At 56.0% G+C, this 22,192-nt stretch overlaps 3 protein-coding genes across 3 annotated transcripts in view; all 3 read left to right on the top strand.

The window, feature by feature from the left end:
* MAPKBP1 (mitogen-activated protein kinase binding protein 1) overlaps positions 1-3,148 on the top strand; it is a 55,550-nt gene extending 52,402 nt beyond the window's left edge. The window contains 1 exon segment of the mRNA XM_021097365.1: positions 731-3,148. Coding sequence (XP_020953024.1) covers positions 731-958 — 228 coding nt within the window. The 3' untranslated portion in view covers positions 959-3,148.
* On the top strand, positions 3,397-11,314 carry JMJD7 (jumonji domain containing 7). Its single transcript, NM_001204244.1, has 8 exons — positions 3,397-3,461; positions 8,409-8,562; positions 8,644-8,897; positions 9,223-9,279; positions 9,776-9,871; positions 10,089-10,165; positions 10,591-10,750; positions 10,841-11,314. The coding sequence occupies exons 1-8, from the start codon at positions 3,398-3,400 to the stop codon at positions 10,927-10,929; spliced, it is 951 nt and encodes a 316-aa protein (NP_001191173.1). The 5' UTR covers position 3,397; the 3' UTR covers positions 10,930-11,314.
* PLA2G4B (phospholipase A2 group IVB) lies at positions 12,318-21,882 on the top strand. The gene is made up of 20 exons (NM_001204400.1): positions 12,318-12,420; positions 13,615-13,687; positions 13,961-14,097; positions 14,206-14,337; positions 14,881-14,921; positions 15,105-15,144; positions 15,391-15,445; positions 15,732-15,862; positions 16,134-16,217; positions 16,480-16,517; positions 17,358-17,493; positions 18,216-18,352; positions 18,617-18,839; positions 18,934-19,051; positions 19,373-19,510; positions 19,652-19,756; positions 19,867-20,046; positions 20,385-20,551; positions 21,339-21,525; positions 21,627-21,882. Exons 1-20 carry the CDS (start codon positions 12,412-12,414, stop codon positions 21,836-21,838), a joined length of 2,343 nt encoding a protein of 780 aa, NP_001191329.1. The 5' UTR covers positions 12,318-12,411; the 3' UTR covers positions 21,839-21,882.

The following is a 22,192-nucleotide window of genomic DNA, read 5'->3' as shown; positions in this document are numbered from 1 at the left end:
TCATTTCTGGCTGAGAGCTGGAGACATCTTCATACAGGACAGTGGGGTGTAGAAAGCCCACATGTCCTAGTTTACTCAAGACCATCCCAGCTTATGTCTGTTGTCCCAGGGTAATTATTAATAGTATCCCTTTTCAGGGAGTTCCCATTGTGGTGCAGCGGAAACGAACCCGACTAGTATCCATGAGGACGAGGGTTTGATCCCTGGCCTCACTTAGTAGGTCAGGGATCTGGCGTTGCCATGAGCTGTGGTGTAAGTCACAGATGCATCTCAGATGTGGCATTGCTGTGGCTATGTTGCAGGCCGGCAGCTATAACTTGATCCCTAGCCTGGGAACTTAAATATGCCATGGGTGCAGCCCTAAAAAGCAAAAAGTAAAAAAAAAAAAAAAAAAAATATCATACTAGCATCCCTTTTCATAGTCAGGAAAGATTTGTCAGCCCTAGACAGAAGGGACAGTCCAGCAGGGCCAAGCTTTGAAAGAGGAGTTGCTAACAAGATGTAGATGGTGCCATAATCTGATGGTCAGGCCTCTGTCCCTTAGCTTCTGGTCATACTTGCTGACCTTGGAGTATGGGACTCCCAGCCACACCTAGCAGGGGCATGCAGTCCCTAGATGCCCTCCTTCGGGGGCAGCTAGACCCACGGGGCAGGGGGGCTCCCTTTTATACATCTGTTTTGATAGTCCCCTCTACTGTTCATCCAACTCACTTCTGGGTTCTCGTTGCAGGTGGCCAGCTGCAAGACACCCTCTGCGGAGCAAAGTCGCATGACCCAGCTCCTGAGAAACACCTTCTCTTCAGTGCGGCAAGAGCTAGAAGGCCTGGCTGGGGCAGTGATGTCCAGCCCGGCCGGAAGCCCTGGGGCCGTGGGGGCTGAGCAGACACAGGCCCTGCTCGAGCAATACTCAGAGCTGCTGCTTCGAGCCGTGGAACGGCGCATGGAACGCAGACTCTGAGGTCCAGAAGCCTGTCTCAAGTGAATGCTCCCCCTATTTGATGTAGCCTCTCTTCCACTCCATCAAAACTTGTGGGGATGCTTGGAGTGGAGAGCAGGGATCAGTGCTCAGAGAGGAAGCAGCTCTCCCAGCTGCTCCTCGTGGGGCCCTTGTATTTATTAATTTATTTCCCTGACTGTTGCCTCACTTTCTTGGAACTCCTGCCTCCACAGCCCCGCCAGTGGCTCATGCAGGGGTAGGTCTTGGATCTTTGTCATCTTGGTGCTGTGAGGAGTAGGAGGGCAGCCTGCCCCCTCTGGGGGAAATCAGGAAAGGCTGGCCCTCTCTTCTTAGAAGCCATTTGAAATTACTGCAGGGATCAGCTCCCTGGGGTGGAGCACACACAGGGTATTCAGTGGGGTAGAGGTGCGAAGTCGTCTGGTATCCGTGCCCTTTAGCCAACAGCGGAGCGTCACCTCTACCTCCACTCCCCCCCACACCAGCTGCACTCCCCTGGCTGCCAGGGTGGGGGTTATCTGTTTTCCCCACCTCCTAGCAGTTCAGAAAGGCGAGTCCTCTGGCCCTCCGGGGCACCAGAGCTCCCAGCCATCAGGAGGCTTGAGTTGGTATCAAGGCCTGAGCCCCCACATTCCACTCCCATTCCCCCTACAGAGGGTCTTAGCATTGTCTCTTCCGGTGCCCCCTTTCTCCTGGCCGGAACTTGTGATGCCAGCTATGGGACATTGCTGCAGGACAGTAAAGCCCTCTGCTGGGCAAACAAGAAGCCCTGGCCTACCTTTCCTCAGCCCCTTGGCCTTCCCTGGCCTCCAGCCCTGGTCCCCAGCAGGCTGCTGGAGCCGAGGCCACCTTCTCCCCATGTCCTGAGTGATGCTTAGTCAGAAGTCTGTGTTGGAATGTCCCTTATGGTTTACAGGGCACTGGCCCACCTTCTAAAGACCTTGGCCACAGGTGAAGTAACACACACACACATTGAATGTTCACTGTTAGAGCACTTGGCTGGCTGATGTGCACCTGGTTTCCTCTCATGTCCTGCCCTAGCTTCACCATCCTGTCTCTTATCAAAGAACATGAAAAGGGATGGAACACACTGAGTTGCATCCCTTTTCATGGAAGCCTGAATTTTGGATTCTTGGTGTCCACAGCCTAGCTGATGTGAGATGGCCCATAGAGTGTCTGGCTTGGGTAGAAGGAGCCTCCCCAAAGACAGCAGTGGGTGCTAGATACTGGAGGTTGAGGAGAGGGAGGCACATGGGACTGCAGCAAGGGCCAAGAGACACACTGGAAAGGTGGTAGGTGGGACAGGTAAGTGGTAGAGGTGAGGGGATAGATTAGAATTAGAAGGGCAGATTTGGGGTGTAGGGGAAGGAGATAGGGCACAGTGGGCAAGTAGATAGAGTAGGACCAGGTGGTGAAGCAGTTGTTGAAGAGTTGGGGTGAAGAACATGTGTCTCTGGGCCCAACTGCTTCCCTCTGCTTCCGGTAAGTCAGGGTAGCTCTACTGCAGCTCCAGGCCCCAAAAGCCCATTATCCCCACGGACTGGCCTTTGGGCCTTGCTGGCTCTAGAGGTGGAGGCTTAGAATGAAATTGGATTCTGAAGCATGCACAGCTCTGTTTCTGTCAGGCTGCGTGCACCTGAACAGGTGAAAGCTGTTTCACCCTCACTATTCTCTACTACCACCACTTGCATGGCCAAGCTGCAAAGAACTGGCCTGAGAATGCTCACTAAGCTGAGGGTGGATCCCGGGCAGGGCTGCAGCTCCCTTGTCAGAGTTAGAAACCCACTCCTACTGTACCCCTAACCTGCACACCAGCCGCCCACTCCAAGTGGGGATCTGAGCTGGGTTTTTCGCCATCCAGTCTCTTTCACGAGGAAGGAACTACACTCCTGCCAAGGTTTGTGAGGAGGTGGCCGCCCTTTCCCTACCCACAGCCCGGCGCCGGGGGCGTGGGGGTGGGGTCTTGTGGCCGGCGCTCATCCCCTTCTGCATGTGTGAGGCTACCGGCAGCTGTCACTGCCCCCGTTCAGATTTGCCCTGACCCAGTTTCGAAAGCCCCTTATTTATAACTTTTATACTTTGTCCAGGCCGTGGCGCTTCCCTCCTCCCCAGGTCTCAAGGGGCAGAGGCTATTTTTAACATGTCCGTTTGTATTGATGTATGAACTCATCAATAAACACAATCATTTGCTAACTAGGATGCCTGCGAGTGAGGCAGGCGAGAGAAGGCGCAGTGTCCCGTCAGGTGGGGTGGAGTCAGTCGTCTGAGGAGGTGGGGATTGGGGGTGTGGGGGAGGCTGGAGGCGCAGACTTCATTGGCGGAGAGTGGAGGGGACGCCGCTGGGAGCCTGGCGGAATGCGTGAGCCGCAGGGAGGGGCGGGGCCTCGGAGCGGAGGCGGGGCCTTAAGGGGAGAGGGCGGAGCCTCGGGCGGCAGCGGCGTCATGGCGGAAGCGGCTTTGGACGCCGTGCGCAGGGAGTTACGAGAATTCCCGGCTGCGGCGAGAGGTGAGTTGGGTGGCTGGTCGACCGACCTCCGAGCAACCTCAAGACCCTGGAGGGACTTGCTGGGAACCGGGTCCCAGACATTCTGTCGTGGCCCTTCCCACCCTTTCCTGTTGTGAAGGCTTTAAGGTGGTCGGTTCACTCTCTTTGAACTCTACTCTTCACTCAGGAAAAGACTCCTCCAAGCTGGGAGCACTACAGACTTTTTGGGAGGATTGGAGGCGGCTGTGCTGGTGATCCCTGGCTCTTCCTCTGCTGGGTTTTTATTTTTCTCCCTCTCTACCTTATTTTCTTTTTTCTATTTTCAAGTAGTTTCTTATCACCGAATAGTAACACAGGGACCTGGTTTAAAAAACAGCGGACTCATCTTGCTGGTCTCTGCCTCCGCTCATATTGTTCTTTTGACCTAGAAGCCTTTCCCGTAAAGCCCCCAAACCTATTCAGTTCTTCAAAACCAACCTTTAATCCTAACTCTGTCCTAGAAAATTTCAGCCCTAATTGAGCTTCCCTATCACTGAATTCTATTATCTGTTTTCCCTTTTGCAACTATTATATACCTTCTGCTTTACATCACTTGTCACTTGTACATGTTAATCTAATATACCCAACTAGACTGTAAACCTGACCAGAACAAGATATACGTCTGCTAGACATCTCCAGCATCCTTCAAAGAAAACAATAAAGGAGCTAAAAATAAATATCTATTAAATAACAGCAGACTTATAAATTCCCTCCCATCCCAGGCTCCAGTGTGCCTCATCCAGAAGTACACTGTTAATATCCACACCCACGTATGACTGACTGTATGTCTCCGTTTTTATATAAATGGTTGCCTGCTAAGCACACTCTTCTGTGTATCTTGAAAATCATTTCATATCACGCTACCTCAGTCTTTTCCACACCTGTTACTAGTGTTGCAGTTTACTTAGCCCACTATTGGTAGGCATTTAGGTCATTTCCAGTTTATTTTCAATACTGTAACGAATACCTTGAGTATTTAACAAGTCCTTAGTAAGCACTAAGTGTGCCAGGCTCTGTTCATTATGTTTAGGCTTTATCACTTATATCACTGAACAAAACAAATCTCTACCCTCGTAGAGCTTACATTCCTTTTTTTTTTTTTTTTTTTTTTGCCATTTCTTGGGCCACTCCCACAGCATATGGAGGTTCCCAGGCTAGGGGTCTAATGGGAGCTGTAGCTGAGGCCTACGCCAGAGCCACAGCAATGCGGGATTTGAGCCACGTCTGCAACCTACACCACAGCTCATGGCAACGCCGGATCCTTAACCCACTGAGCAAGGCCAGGGACCAAACCCGCAACCTCATGGTTCCTCATCGGATTTGTTAACCACTGCGCCACAGGGAACTCTGAGCTTATATTCTTTTTTTTTGCTTTTTAGGGTTGCACTCGTGGCATATGGAGGTTCCCAGGCTAGGGGGTCTAATCAGAGCTATAGCTGCCGGCCTACACCACAGCCACACCAGATCTGAGCAGCGTCTGTGAACTAAGCAGCGTCTGTGACCTACACCACAGCTCATGGCAATGCCAGTTCCTTAATCCACTGATCGAGGCCAGGGATTGAACCCACAACTTTATGGTTCCTAGTTGGATTCGTTTCCGCTGTGCCACAATGGGAACTCCTCATAGAGCTTACATTCTAAGTGAGGAGACAGTCAACCATAGGCACGTTGAAATAAGTAAACAATATAGAAAAAGTGGGTTGCAAGATAAGTGCCATGGGATTAAAAAAAAAGCAAAATGAGGCTCAGGATGTGGGGCTGGGGTAGAGGCTACAAGTTCAAGTAAGAATTGAGGTGGAATTGCTATTGTGATTTCAGTGTGTTAAGGACCCAATGTTGTCTCTGTGAGGATGGTGTTAGGTTTCACTTAGTGGGTTAAGGATCCGGCATTGCTTTAAGCTGCGGCATAGGTCACAGGTGTGGCTCAGATCTGATGTTGCCTTGGCATAGTCTGGCAGCTGCAGCTCTGAATCAACCCCTAGCCTGGGAACTTCTATATGCTCCCAATGCGGCCATAAAAAGAAAAAAAGGGAGTTCCTGTCTTGGCTCAGTGGTAAAGAACCCAACTAGTATCCATAAGGATGTGGGTTCAGTCCCTGGCCTCGATCTGTGGGTAAAGGATCCGGTGTTGTGGTGAGCTGTGGTGTAGACCAGCTCTGATCGGACCCCTAGCCTGGGAAATTCCATATACTGCAGATGCAGCCCTAAAAAGACAAAAGAAAAAGCATTCAGGGTAGGCCTCCTTGCTAAGACGATGTTTGAACACTGGCTTGAAGCAGGAAGGGAATGGATGAGCTGAGCAGACCTCTGAGAGAAGAGTATTCCAGGTAGCGGGCACGGTAGGCAAATGCCCTAAGGTGGGAGTGTAACAGGTGTGTTCAAGGATTAGTGAGGAGGCACGTGTGCCTGGAGCAGAGTCTTTGGGCTCATGTATATTTTCGTTGGTTAAATTCCTAGCAGAGGAATTGTTGGACCAAAGGAATTGTTTGGGTCCTTTTTGAAATTCTCACTTGGAAGCCCCAGGAGGGAACAGTGGCCATTCTCCAAAGGAAATCTATTAAATGGTGGGAAAGTAGAACTGAAATAATTGCAGAAATTATAAAGAGTTAAAGAAAGAGGCAATTTCCACATATTTTAAAAATTTGAGTTCCTAGGTGGCCTAGGGGGTTGAGGGTCACTGCTGTGACTTGGGTCATTCCTGTGGGTTCAGTCCCTGTCCTGGGAACTTCTGCATGCTGTGGGTGCAGCCAAAAAGAAAAAAAAAATCCCTCCAATAGGGAGATTTATTGAGCCCCAAATCACACTCCCAGGTGACTGATTGCATGGGCTTTCGTGACTGGGAAGGCCCATTACCAGATTCCCCACCACCACCACCACCCTCGTTCCCTTACATCCCTGGCACCTTCCATCTTGCAACTCTAGCCAGTGAAGCAACCATATTTCTTTTTCAGTTTTTCCGGATCCACCAGGGTCTTCCCATACAGCTTCAATTTTTAACCTAAAGACATTTCACTTTTCAAGTGGTTGCAAGTTTGAGATGACCAGCATAGAGACTTGATCATCAGAAAGAGCACGTGGCCTCAGTGGTGAAAATGAGTGTAGTGGCCAAGACATTCAGGCTAGAACTCAAGGATGAAAACACAACGAAGCCTTATGCCCTTGATAAAAGCCGGGAGGAAGGCATTCCAGTCTGAGTGAGCAGCAGGAATGATGTTGGGCACCACCTGAATAGAGTGTGTGCTAAGGGGCAGGCCCCAGACAGGAGGAAACCAGACTGGAAAAGTAGGTTGGGCCTGATCACGGAGCACCTTGAATGTGTGTCCAGGCCAACTGCATTTTGTAAGGAGTAGTGGTAAGCCATCAAAGGACTTTTAACTAGGGGTGTGACAAGATGAGGTTTTATTTTAGGAAGATGACTGGGGCCAGGGTGCGGGATGCTTTGAGGAGTAGAATTAAGCCAAGGAAACCAGTTCGTTCACTGATGCAATCATCCAGCCTGGAAATGTTGGAGACTTTCATTCAACCATTAAGCAGATATTTACTGAGCACCTGCTATGTGCCAGGTACTAATTCTAGGTCCCAGGTATCATCAATGAACAAGAGAAGCATCCCTGTCCTTACGAGGTATACATTCTAGCAAGAGAGACTGGTAAACAGGATAAATATATAGTGTGTTAGATGGTAATAAATGACAGAATAAAAGGGGAAGGGGTATAAGGACTGTTGGGGGCAGGTTATAATTTTAAAAAGGGTGGCCAGGGAAGGAAGCATTATTAAAGTGACATTGGAAGACCCAAATGAACTAGTGTTGAATGTGGACACCAGCAGAGGAAAGGGGGGTGTGTGGCTCGAGACACATAGAAGGTAGAATGAACAAGACTTAGAAATAATCAATAGGATAACAGGAATGAGGGAGAAGAGAGTCTAAAAGAAGAGACTTTTTTGTTAGCGTGACATAGGGCCACTACTGACGTCCACACAGATGGCCCACTGGCACAGTCTGCCCAAGTGCACATGGCAGCCCTGGGTGTCTGAAGATGGTTCTGTTCAGTAAGACCAGAAAGACAGTTCAGCCCTTTCTTTTCCTCCAGGGGGTTTGTGTAGCAGTCTGTCTCCCCAGTTGTGAGCTTCTTGAGATGATGCTCAGATCATCCCTTAAAACCTCCACGTTGGCCAAGCCAAGTATGGAGCACATTTTGGGTGCTAGTGTATACTACCATTTGAGGGGGTTTTCCAGAACCTTGTCCTACCCACCAGCATTGGCTGTGAGGCCTCAGCCCTGCTCATTCTGGAGCTCCCAGCCCTGCCTCAGTGGCTGCCTTTCCTAATGGATGTCAGGAGGTTGGCCACTCCAGAGTGGGGAGGCCAAGGGTCTGCTATGCAGGGCCAGACCTGTCCCTGTGGAGGGTTTGGGTTATGGGCTGAGCAGCAGCCCCTGGCCCTGTGGATTCTTAGGGGCCATCCTGATGTGTTTGTGGATGTCTCACACTTTCTCCCTTAAATTTCACTCATTCTTCTATTGCTGGTTGTCCAGGGCCCTTTGGTCAACTATAGGCATTGCCTGGCAACACAGTGTGGCCTGCCGAGAGAGGATATCTCTCTCTCTTTTTTTCCTTCTTTTTAGGGCCGCACCTACAGCATATGGAAGTTCCCAGGCTAGGGGTTGAATAGTTCCCAGGCTAAGTCATAGGCATAGCAACTCGGGATCTGAGCTGGGCCTTCGATGTACACCACAGCTCATGGCAATGCTGGATCCTTAGCCCACTGAGCCAGGCCAGCGATCAAACCTGCATCCTCATGGATACTAGTTGGGTTCATTACCCTGAGTCACAATGAGAACTCCATAGAGAGGACATCTCTTATGCAGGCTGTGGGGCAGCTACTGGGTACTGTTGGCTTCAGCCCCCCTGCCTGCCCCCTTTCTCTCAGAGCTTAGTGTGCCTCTTGCTGTGCCCTACCTGGACGAGGTCCCCAGTCCACTCCACTTCTACCGGGACTGGGTCTGCCCCAACAGGCCCTGCATCATCCGAAATGCCCTGCAGCACTGGCCAGCCCTCCAGAAGTGGTCCCTCCAGTACCTCAGGTGGGGGCTGCCCTGGGTGGGGGTGGGGATGGGGCGGTGCTTTGTGGCATCTGGGCATGGCCTGAATGTCTTTTCTTCCAGAGCCACTGTGGGCTCCACCGAGGTGAGTGTGGCTGTGACCCCAGATGGTTATGCAGATGCCGTGCGAGGGGATCGCTTTGTGATGCCCGCTGAGCGCCGCCTGCCCCTGAGCTGTGTGTTAGACGTGCTGGAGGGCCGAGCCAAGCACCCTGGGGTCCTCTACGTGCAGAAGCAGTGCTCCAACTTGCCCAACGAGCTGCCCCAGCTGCTTCCTGATCTGGAGCCCCATGTGCCCTGGGCCTCTGAGGCTCTGGGTGAGTGGAGATGGGGCTGGGCAGGGAAGAAATGGGAAGGAGGGAGCCAGATCTGCTTGCCACTTGGCTCCCTTTGGTGATGACGGCTTATAACCTAGGCCTCATTGGGTCAGGTCCCTAGGTCTCAATTTCATTTCAGTGAACTTAAGAAGATTGCCACCCTTCTTTCTGCCCCAGGGGACAGAGATCCCTTGCCATGCTTGCCCACCTCTGCCCCTTCTCCTTGCTCTTTCCCTGGAGACCCAACATTACTACCTGGTGGTAGTTCCCAGCCTGGTTTTGGGGATGACCTCTTCCAATTGCCTTCTCTCCTCTGGATCCACAGGAAAGATGCCTGATGCTGTGAACTTCTGGCTGGGAGAGGCAGCTGCAGTGACATCCTGTAGGTGTCAGGGGAATAGAAGCGGGGGAGGTGTATGGGAAGGAAGGTGAGGCTGAGTGAGGAAGGCTGGGCCTGGATGAAAGTTGACTGACTATTCTCTAAGGTTTCTGGGATCTGGTGGCGGGGGTGTGGGGCGGGACTTCCTCAACAGCTCAAGTGATTTAGGGTGCCCAAGGCATGGGGGTAGGGGACACTATATCCTCTAAGTCCCTAGAATGCACTCTGAAGGCCAGCTCGATCTGGGGATGAAGGCAAAGAACCCTCTTTGTGCAAATTCCCCTCTTGGTGAAAATGAGCCCAGGGTGAGCATTGAGACCCTGGCGGGCAGGGGTCTGAGATTCCGTATGCCTGCCAGACTCCTTGCCCCCCTGCCCTGGGCCAGCTCTGACTTTGTGAGCTCTTCTGTCACACCATAAGCTGTCATGGGGTGTAGGGCCCCAAGCATGATCATCTGCCCCCACTAACCCCACCCACTGGGCCTTCTTTGTGTCACTAGTGCATAAGGACCACTATGAGAACCTCTACTGCGTGGTCTCGGGAGAGAAACACTTCCTGCTGCATCCACCCAGCGACCGGCCCTTCATTCCCTATGGTAGGGGGTGCAGCCTGCAAGGGCTGGGGAGCAGGTGGCCAAGGGGGCAGCCAGGAGCCCGGGGTGGGCTGGGCTCCAGGCCTGAGGTGTGGACACAGCATCTCCATTGTGCTAGGACCCCTGGCCCTCTTGCCCCTGCACCCAGGGAACAGGTGGGAGGGACTGGCAAGCTCCAGGCCCTTTGAAGATCCCCACACCTTTCTCCATCTGTCTTCAGAACTGTACACACCAGCAACCTACCAGCTAAGTGAAGAGGGCTGCTTCAAGATGGTGGATGAAGAGGCCATGGAGAAGGTATCTGCCTTGTTTCTGGGCCCTGGGGAGAGGGGAGGTTAGGAGGCTGGGCTCTGAGGAGCAGGCATAAAAGAAATGGGGGAAGTTCCTATTGTGGCTCAGCAGATTGCGAGCCCAACTAGTATCCATGAGGATGCAGGTTTGATCCCTGGCCTCGCTCAGTTGGTTAAGGATCCGACATTGCTGTGAGCTATGGTGTAGGTCACAGACTCCAATTTGCCCCCGAGCCTGGGAACTTCCATATGCCACAGGTGCAGCCCTAAAAAAGAGAGAAATGGGGTGGTGGCAGTTTGCTCTGAAAATCCCTATGTCTGGGGCCTCCCAGTGCTGCCCAAGGCAGGGCCCAAAGTGTTTACCTTTGAGAGGGAGAGAGCTGGAGGGCTTGGGGGCTTTGGCCCGCTTCCTCGAATGTGCTGTGCCCCCAGGTGCCGTGGATCCCACTGGACCCCTTGGCTCCAGACCTGGTCCGGTACCCCAGTTACCGTCAGGCCCAGGCCCTTCACTGCACTGTGCGGGCTGGCGATGTGCTCTACCTGCCGGCCCTGTGGTTCCACCATGTCCAGCAGTCGCACGGCTGCATTGCAGGTGAGGGGCTGCCCGGGTTCCCTGGCTGTGGCTGTGGAAGCGTGGGTTTGAAGGGGCACCCTCATGCTCCAGGCTCCATTCTCCCTGCAGTGAATTTCTGGTACGACATGGAGTATGACCTCAAGTACAGTTACTTCCAGCTGCTTGACTCCCTCACTAAGGCCGCAGGCCTCAACTGACGGAGCCCTGGTTGTCATTGCCAAGAACAGTTTGTGGAAAAGGTCGGCGCCCCTCCCAGGCCGGTTCTAGAGGCAGACTGGAGTCGGAGGTGCTGGCTGCCAGTGGGGGTTAGGGTCGGCTTTGACGGATCCGAAGGCACCAGGCAGGCCTGAGTGTGGGCTCCTGGGATGTCGGCGCCCAGGTGAGGCAGCAGCAGCCTGTACTGGAAGAGGGGTGGGCTCAGGGCAGCCCCGGGCAAGTTACTGCCTCAGAGCATTGGTGTCCTGTCTGTGAAACGGAGATAATGATGGGTCCTGCCACACGGGGTGATAGAGCCGAGGTCTGTAGGATGGCACAGGCCCAGCGCAGAGGAAGTGATCAATAAAAGGCAGCTTGACTCACGTGTGCTGAGACTCCCTTGCGGTTGCCTTCTGTGCTCTGGTGAGGGCTGGAAGGTTCAGGTGAATGTTTCCTGAACCTTGGTTGGGGGTGAGGGCTGGGGCCTGCAGTGCTCTCTGTCCCGTAGAACCATCGTGGCCTCCCTGGGACGGGCAGGCTGACCTCAGTCTTGGTGTAGCTCTGTGGTGTGGAACTCATTGACTCAGGGCCTGTAAAGCTCTTCCTAGCTGTGCTTGTTTGCTCTTGTCCTCCAGCTCCTGGGCAGCTGGTGGGGTCTGCTGATCAGGGGGTCACCCTCGTTGCTCTTGTAACAAGCGCTGACAGGAGGGAACAGAAACCCCTGTCCCTCCTGAGGCTATTCCCCGATGAAGGAGTGGGTCCCCACACTCAGAACCCCCTTCCCTGCCCCATCCCGGCTCTGGAAACCGAAGAGCCCTCTTTCCTGGGTGCCAGCCCAGGGGCCTCCTCCTCAGCCACCCAGTACCAGCTCCAAGGTGGAGGCAGCCTGGCAGGCAGCCTTGAAGGGCTGTTGCATAGAACAAGACGCAGCCCTGCCAGGTTATGCTGGGGCCTGGGGTGCTCCTCTCACATTGGCCAAGGGCATCCATCAAGACCGGGCGGTTCTGTCACCCTGGCACCAGGAGGTTGCAAAAGGCCCTGCAACAGGGGATGCGGCTCTTAGGTTTGGCACTGCTCTGGGGCCCACTCCCTGCTTTCCAGACCTCAGGCCCCACCTTCCAGGTTCCTGCTCAGCCGCTGACAGTGAGCTTCCTTAGGGGCTGTCCCTTGAGGTCTAGGCCTGGATAGTGGGGCAGAGGGGGCATGGGCCCAGGTGGAGATGGCTGGAGAGAACCCGTCTTCGGGTGTGTTGAACCCCCAGCACGAGGGTGTCAGTGGCTCCAGGTAGGATTAAGGTGTCTCATTTCCTGGACAGGAGGCTGGTCCAGGAGTGGGTGTGGGGCTTGGGTGGAGCGGAGGCGGTTGGGAGGAACTGGGGAGGAGCTTGGGGCCAGCTGGGACATCCCTGGCTCTGGGTTAAAAAGCTGACAGTCCTCAGTCCTGCAGGCACTGCTCGTCATTCCTTGCTCCAAAGACTCTGCCCCATGGCTCTGGTAAGACCCAGTAGGGCACTGGTCCCTCTGGTGCCTGCTTAATGCTGCTGCTTAAGGGAGCACTGGGCTTCTTCAGTGTTTGCTGGCCTTGGCCCGGGGTGGGCAGTGGAGGCTAGGGAGGAGGCAGGGTCTTGGGATGCGGGATCATCCTGAGTTCTTCCTGCTGTCCTGAGATGGCCTCCAGACAGAGCTCCCTGGCACCGTGGTTTGGGGCCTTGAGAACTCAGTCTCCCAGCTGCTGTCCTGGGGCCCCAGAGGAAGTGGCTGCTCCCGTGCTCCCTCTGACTCAGTTGCTTGGGGTGTGGGGGCCCCAGGGCTGACACTGATGGATGGGCTTCTCCAGCTCTGCCTCTGAACTCCATCCATCAGGGCTCTCCATGAGGCAGGGCTGAAGGCCAAAAGGAAGAGTTGGTTGGCACAGGTTCTACCTCCCCAGACCCACGGTCGTGGGTTTGGATGGGGCCACCTGGGGACCATCTTTAGCCTGAACTTGTAGCACCTAGAGGACCAGAGAGCCTGTGCGTGGTCCTGAGTTGACAGCTGCTGTCCCTAGCCTAGTGGAGAGACCATTTCCAGAATTACCTTTCGACCAAAGATGGAGAGGCTGGGAAGCAGCTCAAGCAGGGAGACCAAGGCCAAGTGGTGCCCTGTCATACCTCTTCCCCTCCCTCTGTAGCCATCCACAGACCCTCTGCCGCTCTGGGCCCCTGCCACCCAAGACCAGCCTCAAGTTTGCTTAGTAAAGGGGAGCCAGGGATGTGGGGTGGGAAGAGTTGGATACTGTACCGGGAAGCAGATCAGTGTGGGGGCTGTGAGGACAAGTCAAGCTAGTATGGCCCAATCCTGGCCCTAGGTCTTAGGCAAGCAACTACCTAGCCTTTCTGTGCCTCAGTTTCCTTGTGGGGCTGGTCATAATAAGTAGTCCCCACGCAGAGGGTGGGTGGGTGATTAAATTGGGTTTGTATACATAAAACCCTTGGACCAGAGCCAGCACAGTGTTGTGTAAGACTTGGCAGGAGTCATCAGGAGATATCACAGCCGCCTTTTGGCTCAGGACTCTGGTGGGTGGGGGACAGGCCTGAAGCTGGGCAGGTTCAGGATGAGGCCTCAAGGTGTCACCCTAGCCTTCCCTTTGGCCCGTGTTGCCTTTGGGCCCGTCAGCCAGCAGTAAACCTATTTCTCCCGCCTCTGTAGGCAAAGGTGCCTGGGACCTGCTTGCTCACCATTCGTGTCCTGCAGGCCCATGGCCTGCCCTCCAAGGACCTAGGTGAGCGCTGGGCTCAGGGAGGGCAGTAGTTCTGCAGCAGGATTCGGAGTGAGGCAGGGCAGTGGGAAGAGATGTGACTAGGGCCGGGCACGCAGGGTGGTCCTGGAGAGGATGCTGGGAGGGGTACCGGGTGGAACATAGAGATTGGGCCTGCACCTCCTGGCCCAGCCCCGCTCCATCCTCGCTTGGTCTCCTGGGACTGCCTGTGATGGAAGCAGCGGGTCTGGGAAGGGCCCTTGGCCATCACCGGGAGCTTGTTCTTCCTTCCCACAGTGAGCCCCTCTGACTGCTATGTGACTCTGTGGCTGCCCACGGCCTCCAGCCACCAGCTCCAGACACGCATGGTCAAAAACAGCAGAAATCCCATCTGGAATCAGAGCTTTCACTTCCGAATCCACAGCCAACTCAAGGTGGGCGGGCGTTGGCCCTGGCCCTGCTCACTGTCCCGGTCCACCCACGGCCCCTTGTTTCCTGTCCCACCCCTTTCCTGCAGCCCCCTCACTCTGTTCCTCTTTCAGAACGTCGTGCAACTCAAAGTCTTTGACCAGGACTTCCTGACCAAGGATGACCCCATGTTGTCAGTGCTGTTTGACGTGGGGACTTTGCGGGCTGGGGAGTCGCGGCGCGAGAGCTTCTCATTGAACCCTCAGGCAAGACTGTGTGTGGGGCAGCGGAGGGCCTCAGCCCTAGGAAGGGGGTGTTTTGAAGGGTGGCCAGGTACATGGCTGTCTTCTCCAGTGAGTGGTCCAGGCTTCCTGGTATCCCAGAGGCCTCTGTCTGCTAAGAGCTGCAGTCCATCAAAGAGCAGTCCTGGAGTTCCTGTTGCAGCTCAACAGGTTACAAACCTCACTAGTATCCAAGAGGATATGGGTTTGATTCCTGGCTTTTCTCAGTGGCTAAAGGATTTGGCATGGCTGTGGTGTAGGTTGGTGGCTACAGCTTCGATTTGACCCCTAGCCTGGGAACCTCCACATGCCGCAAGTGCGGCCCTAAAAAGCCAAAAAAAAAAGGGGGGGGGGAGCAGTCCTGCTTTTTTTCTGGCTTGGTCCCTAAGCCAAGGGCAGCTTTCTTGGAGCAGAGAAGGAGGGCAGTGACTCTCCTCGCCACTGAGACCTCAGCAGCCCAGGTCTACAAACACATAAACTCTCTCACTTATACTCCTCACACTTGCTAACTTGCTTCTCTCTGTCCAGGGTGAGGAGCGGCTAGAAGTTGAATTTCGGCTGCAGAGTCTGTGAGTTGGGCCGTGGGGCACATTCCTGATGGGAGTGATCATGGGAAGGCCTGAACCCAGCATACCCGGAGCTCACTCTTCCCAGAGAGGCATTAGGGTGGAGGGGGCGAGCCTGGGCTTCCTTGAGGGGTGAGAACCTTGGAACTCCAACTCTGGCTCAAGGTCTGTGGGGGCTTTTTCCAGAACTGATTGTGAGCAGCTCGTCAGCAACGGCATCCTGGTGGTGAGTCTAGAACCCTCCCTCCTGCCATCTGCTCACGCTCCTCCCCAGGCCTGCAGCTTGGGCCCACCGTACGGTAGAGTTGGGGAGGCCCTGGGATTTCAGTTCAAGAGGGCACACCCCCAAGCATATGTTCAGTGACTCAGGGCCAAGGTAATACACTGCTGAGGAGCAGGAGCCAGGGTGCTGGGAGGCTGAGGTCTCCACAGAGAAGGGGCTAGAGTCTGAGGGGTTCTCTTTATGACCCAGGCCCGGGAGCTCTCCTGCTTGCATGTTCGACTAGAGAAGGCTGGAGACCAGAAGGGTGAGCCCCCGACCCACTGGAAGAGCTCCCAGCTCTCAGCCCTTGTCTTCCCCTTTCTAAGGGGACCCTGGAGGGGATCTGGCACTGGCTTCCCCCAGTTCTCAGGCAGGAGCAGGGGCTGGGGGCCGAATCCACTCTGGAGCATTTGCCCTCAGTCCTCAGGGTGGCTGTGGCAGAGCCCCATCTCCCTTCCTCCATCTCAGTAGGGGGAGGGAAGCGCCCCCACCCCTGGTCCCTTCAGCTGAGATCCCGTTCCCAGCCTCTCTGCTCTGGTTCCTATTTCCAGAGTCAGAGGGCAGAGTGCAGCTTGTGGTTCCTGGGTCCTGTGAGGGTCCACAGGAGGCCTCTGTGGGCACCGGCCCCTGGCACTTCCACTGGCCAGCCTGCTGGGAGCAGGAACTGAGGATTCACCTGCAGGTAGACTGTTGTTCTGTCCCAGTACCGCTCTGTCCCTGCTGAGCTCTCCTCCCTCCTTCCCTGAGCACCTCCTTCCAGCCTGCCCCTCTGCTCACCCCGAGTCCCCTCCCCATCACTCCCTGGCAGAGTCAGTACCCTGTGAAGTGTGGGGTTAACCTTGGCCTTCTATCCCCCTTCCTACTGCTTCTCTGTCATCCCTCCGGGCAATCAGCGAGGCTTTGTGGTAACCAAAGGCTGGAGATTCTTAGGTCTTCCTTCATCCTGTCTGCAGGATGCCCCCCAAGAGCAACTGAAGGTGCCCCTGAGGGCCCTGCCCTCTGGCCAGGTGGTGAGACTCGTCTTCCCTACCTCCCAGGTACTGGTCACCTGGTAGAAGAAAGCCAGTTGCATGGGCAGGGCTGGTCTGCTTCTGCCCTTGGGTCCTGCCCTGGACAAAGGCTGGGCCAGGCTCACAGGAGAGGGGTCCTCTGAGCATCTCTGCCTTCAGGCCTCGGGCTGGCCCCTGTGGAAGATGGCTGGGGCCCGAGAGAGCATGGGGCCATCATGGGAAACGGCTTGGGCTGGGGGAGGGGAACAGGGAGGCCCCTTTTAGTAACTAGGGCATTCATGGTTTTCAGGAGCCCATGATGAGGGTGGAGCTGGAAAACAAAGAAGGGTAAGAGTCTGGCTGGGCCCTGGGAAAGGTCATGGGGAGCGACAGCCAGGGCACTCAGCCTGGAGGAGCGAGGGGTGGTGGGGCAGCTCCTAGCAAGACTGACAATCATGAATCTTAAGGTGCTCGGGGCTTTCTCCGAGGGTGGGGTGCGAGGTGCAGGAGCCTTGGCAGATGAAGGCTCTTTTTCTTAAATTTCGCATGCATTCCTAACTTAGTCAGAGGGGTGGGTGCCTAGCCCAGTGTCTGGCACCTGGGAGGCACATGATATTTGGCTGGAAACCCAGATGGCAGGTGGAAGCATGGTTAGAGGCACAGAGAAGGCAAGGAGCAAAGTCGGGCCGCTCTGGGAGGTAGACTTGTGGGTGGGCCTCAGCTGCCCCTCAGGAGACGGGAGGAGCTGCTCACGCTGGTCCTCTGCAGGCCTGGGAGCTTAGCTCCCCACCAGGAAAAGGGGTGACCCCATCTCCTCTGGAGTCATTTTTGGGTGGATGATGCAGAGAGGCCCACAGACAGAAGTAGATCCCTGGTCCTAGGTCTCGGTAGGGTATGCTGAGTCCTGCCGAGGGTCCATGGTGACTGAAGCTCTTCAGTCACCGCTTTCCTGGTCCTGTGAATTAGCTGTGCTGCACTCCCCAGGGGTGTCTCTGCAAGGATCTGGCTTCATCTTCTCCACCTCAGAGTCCACACCCCGCACTTCAGTCAGATCACAGGAGCAGGGGTGAGGGGTGGGGAGAGGAGAGGAGAGGATGGCGGTGGGCTTTTTAGGGCAGGCAGGCTGGCCCGCTTCCCTTTCTGTGACGAGGCCGGGAGCTGCCTCATGGTCCCCTCCTTCTCATCCAGGCCCAGGGAGCTGGCTGTGCGGCTGGGCTGCAAGCCCTGTGCCGAGGAGCAGGCCTTCCTGAGCAGGAGGAAGCAGGTGGTGGCCAAGGCCCTGAAGCAGGCCCTGCAGCTGGATGGAGACCTGCAGGAGGACGAGGTCTGGGGACAGAGCTGGACTGGGTGGGGGTCCTCTGGCCCAGTGCTGGATGCTGGAACTGGTTGTGCCCTAACCAGACCAGAGCTGGTGCCGAGGCAGGCTTGGACCCTGCTCTACTTCCCTCTCACTGGGCTGTTGTCAGGAGCTTGGTCACATCAAATGCAGGGCACTGCAAAAGGCACCAGGCACTGATGAGCTGCCCGCTGGCCTAGCCTGCCTTCTGTTTCTTGATCCTCAGCCTGGTTCAGGTTTTGAGACTGGGCCCAGTGTGTTTGATCAGTGGGGCATACAGCCTAAGGGCTGTCTGCTGGCCTGGGGCAATCCCTGGAGGTACAGCTCCATCTCGGGCATCTCCCAGGAAAATAACCTCTTCTTGCAGGAGGGGGAGGGGTGGCTATGTGGGAGACTTTGGAGGTGGCCCTGGGGCTTCAAGAAATCAGTCACCAGACTCCTCAGGGGCTGGAGGTGAGGAAATGAGGCCTGGAACTTGGCCATTTCTCCCGGAGTTCTTGAAACCAAACAAGCCTGACCCTTGCAAGGTTACTTCCAACTAGACCCTTCTCCACAGGCCTGACCTGATTAGGTCCCCAGAGCCCTGATCCATCTTGGCTGGCCTTAGCTGTGGGTGGGCTGAGTGGCCATTTGGCTTGCTCCCTCCTCTTCCTGAGGCTTGGCCTTCCCTGTCCCTAAGGCCTCTCTGAGCCTGGTTGTCCCCTTTTCAGATCCCAGTGATAGCTGTTATGGCCACCGGTGGGGGGACCCGGGCCATGACTTCCCTGTATGGGCAGCTGGCTGGCCTGAAGGAGCTGGGCCTCTTGGATTGCATCTCCTACATCACAGGGGCCTCGGGTGCCACCTGGTGAGCTGGAAGGAGGTGGTGTGCAGGGCCTGGGGGTGGCTAGCTGGGTCCTGGGGCAGGGGCAGGGAGGTGGTGGCGGTGGTAAGGCTCTCAGACTCCACAGGTCCCTCTGACCAGATTGGAAAGGGTGGGAGACCAAGAGCCAGAAAGAAAGGTGCGCAGGGGGACCTGCTAGTTTCTGTTGGGCTGTTATCCCAGAGTAGAGAGCCCAAGGCATGCACTGGGGTCCTTGAGGGATGAGCCCCTGGCTTTGGCTTTTCCCAGGGCTTTGGCCAACCTCTACGAGGACCCAGAGTGGTCTCAGAAGGACCTGGTGGGACCCATCGAGTCACTGAAGACCCAGGTGACCAAGAGCAAGCTGGGCGTGCTGGCCCCCAGCCAGCTGTGGCGGTACCGGCAGGAGCTGGCCGAGCGTGCCCGCCTGGGCTACCCGACCTGCTTCACCGACCTGTGGGCCCTGGTCAGCGAGGCACTGCTGCATGACCAGGTATGGGAGGGGTATGAGTGGGAGCAGGGAACCGGGTGGTCAGAGCCGGGGCCCCAGGAGGCCATGGCTTCAGGTTCAAATTCTCTTCCTCCAGCCCCACGACCACAAACTCTCAGACCAGCGGGAGGCCCTGAGTCATGGCCAGAACCCTCTGCCCATCTACTGTGCCCTCAACACCAAGGAAAAGGGTCTGACCACCTTTGAATTTGGGGGTGAGCAGCCCTGGAGCTGAGACCTGTGCTCTTGCAATTGGAAGGGTGAGAGGTAGCTGGGCCTGTGTGTGAAGGTGGGTGTGGCACCCACTGCTTCGGGGCCTGGTCCCATGCTTTCCAGAGCCTGTCATCCTCCCAGAGTCACTCTGGCTTCGGGATGGAAGCAGGGGCCGTGGGTCCCATGCTTAGGGTGCCAGCGACAAGGCCAAACCTCCTGGTCAGCAGGCTCCCTGACGTGGGGCCCCGGTAGGTGTGGTGGGGCCCGATGGGTGGGTCCTCAGGTTCTGGGCCCCAAGGCGAGCCTGTGTGGCCTCTTCACAGAGTGGTGTGAGTTCTCCCCCTATGAGATTGGCTTTCCCAAGTACGGCGCCTTCATCCCCTCCGAGCTCTTTGGCTCTCAGTTCTTCATGGGGCGCCTGACAAAGCAGCTTCCTGAGTCCCGCATCTGCTTCCTGGAAGGTGAGGGTGACTGGTAGGTGGGACAATGGGACCCAGGGAGATGGTGAGCCCAGAGGTCCCAGCTCAGTCACTGGGATGTTCCCTGGTCCCCACTGGGCTGAGGGGAAAGGTCAGACTGTTCCTCCCATGTCTTCTCCTCAGGTATCTGGAGCAACCTGTACACAGCCAACCTCCAGGACAGCTTGTATTGGTCCTCCGAGCCCAGCCAGTTTTGGGACCGCTGGGCACAGGATCAGATCAGCCTGGGTAGGTTGGGATGTATTGGGGAGCTTCGGGGTAGCCCTCAGGCCTTCATGAGTCCACAGAGGCCAGAATAAAGGTCCAAGGGTCCCCGTGTCTCCTCTTCTTGATTGCAGACAAGGACCAGGTCCCCCTTCTGAAGGTAGAAGAGCCTCCCACAGTGGCCGGCAGGATAGCTGAGTTTTTCACTGACCTTCTGACATGGCGTCCACTTGCCCAGACCACCCACAATTTCCTACGTGGCCTCTCTTTCCACAAGGACTACTACCAGCATCCTCACTTCTCTGCCTGGAAAGGTATCTGCTTTTCTCCCCCTGGTCCAGCTCTCGAAAGTCTTTCCATGGCCGTCCTGGGGTCCCTGGTCCAGACACGCACACTCTCTAGCCCCTTGGCGCCATGCCCTTTGAGCTCAGGTCCCTGAGTTGCCTGGAGCCGGAGCCCCCTCTTCCTCTCACGTTGGGGTCAGGGCACATGTATGGGGCCTCGGGAGCTGAGGTGCTGCTTTGGCAGGAGGGAGTAGGAGGCAGAGGGTAGAGCCTTCCATTAGCAGCAAGGAGCTGGCATGAGGCTGCGGGGGCCGGTGCCCTCAGCACACATGGCAGCCGCTCTCTACTCGATCCCCCAACTTTTCCAGCCACCAAACTGGATGGCTTCCCCAACCAGCTGACCCCTGCAGAGCCCCACCTGTGCCTGCTGGATGTTGGCTACCTCATCAATACTAGCTGCCCACCTCTCCTGCGCCCCACACGGGATGTGGACCTCATCCTGTCGCTGGATTACAACCTCCACGGAGCCTTCCAGGTGGGCTGAGTGCAGTCTTGGGGGGAAGGGGGCAACCCCAGGCCTGGCCTCAGCTGGCCTGACATCCTCACTCTGGAGAGATCTGCTTTGGAGTCTGGTGTTCAGGCCAGCTTCCCTTAGGGACTGTGACAGTGACACTATGTGAGTGAGTGAAAGGCTGTGGATTCAGTGAATTCACCCCACCAGGAAACTTTGCGGGATGGGGAAGCTGGAGATTTTTTTTTTATCCTTTTTAGAGCCACACCCGCAGCATATGGAGGTTCCCAGTCTAGGGGTTGAATCAGAGCTGTAGCTGCCAGCCTACACCACAGCTCACAGCAAACACTAATGCCAGATCCTTAACCCACTGAGCAAGGCCAGGGATCAAACCTTTGTCCTCATGGATGCTAGTCAGATTTGTTAATCATTGAGCCACGATGGGAACTCCACTGGCAATGTTTTAAACTGCATTTTATATTTGAGTCTTTTGCTGCACCTGCAGCCTGGGTTTTCTCACTTTGAGTTTCGGGTCTCATGAAGGATTTTGCCTCCCAAGTTCAGAACTGGGGTCAGCGGCGGTGGGGGTTCATTGGCAGCCCAGTTTGGCTGAGGCCAGAAGAGCTGGTGCAGAAGGGCTGCCAGGCTTAGAGCATTTCCCCAGGCTGGACTCTTGGATGCACTAGCATCTTACTTGGCATCTGGGCACTTAGTGCCACGTCCTGGTGGACCCCTGTGTTCATTCAGTCCAGTGTGGATACCAGGAGCCCATGGGCCCATCCTGCTGATGCCCCTTCTGCCTGTCCTGCAGCAGCTGCAGCTCCTGGGCCAGTTCTGCCAGGAGCAGGGCATCCCGTTCCCACCCATCTCGCCCAGCCCGGAGGAACAGTGCCAGCCCCAGGAGTGCCACCTCTTCTTGGACCCCGCCTGCCCTGATGCCCCCGCTGTGCTGCACTTCCCTCTGGTCAATGCCTCCTTCCGGGAGCACTCAGCCCCTGGTGAGCCACCACCCGTCCTCTGTCCTTTATGCCTCCCCCAGGTGACCCTAAACCCACCCTCCACCCCAGCACATTTCCCCCATCCTGGCTTCTCTCCACAGGAGTCCGGCGGACAGCGGAGGAGCAGGAGGCAGGGCAAGTGAACCTCTCTTCCTCCGACTCCCCCTACCACTTCTCGAAGGTGACCTACAGCCAGGAGGACACAGACAAGCTGCTCCGTCTGACGCAGTACAACATCTGCAACAACCGGGAGCGGCTGCTGGAGGCCCTTCGTGAGGCTGTGCAGCGGCGGAGGCAGCGCCGGCCCGAGTGACAAGCAGTGAATGGGGGTGGGGATGCTGTGACTTCCTGGGGGGCCTCTAGCTCAGCCCCATGGCCCCTGACTTTCAGTCTGGTTCCCCACCTGCCTTGATGCTCTGGCTGAGTTGTGATGGAGACGACCATCAACAAGTTCCGGAGCCTCTGGGGGTTTGGACAACCCAGCCGTGGGATCTTGCCCTCTAAGTAGCTCATCAAGGTGCCCAGCACCACTCAGACCTGGCACTGAAGCCAGCAGCACCCCTGCCATGGATGCTCTGGAGTAGGTCGAGGGATTTAAACAGGGGTTGGGCCCACTCTTCTCAGGCCGGGAGAGGCCTTGTCCTCATACTGTGGCTGGAGAGGATTT

Source organism: Sus scrofa, chromosome 1 (genome assembly GCF_000003025.6).
Source record: "Sus scrofa isolate TJ Tabasco breed Duroc chromosome 1, Sscrofa11.1, whole genome shotgun sequence".
Lineage (NCBI taxonomy): Eukaryota > Metazoa > Chordata > Mammalia > Artiodactyla > Suidae > Sus > Sus scrofa.
The sequence above is the reverse complement of the archived record's forward strand: the minus strand, read 5'-3'. Positions and strand labels throughout refer to the sequence as shown.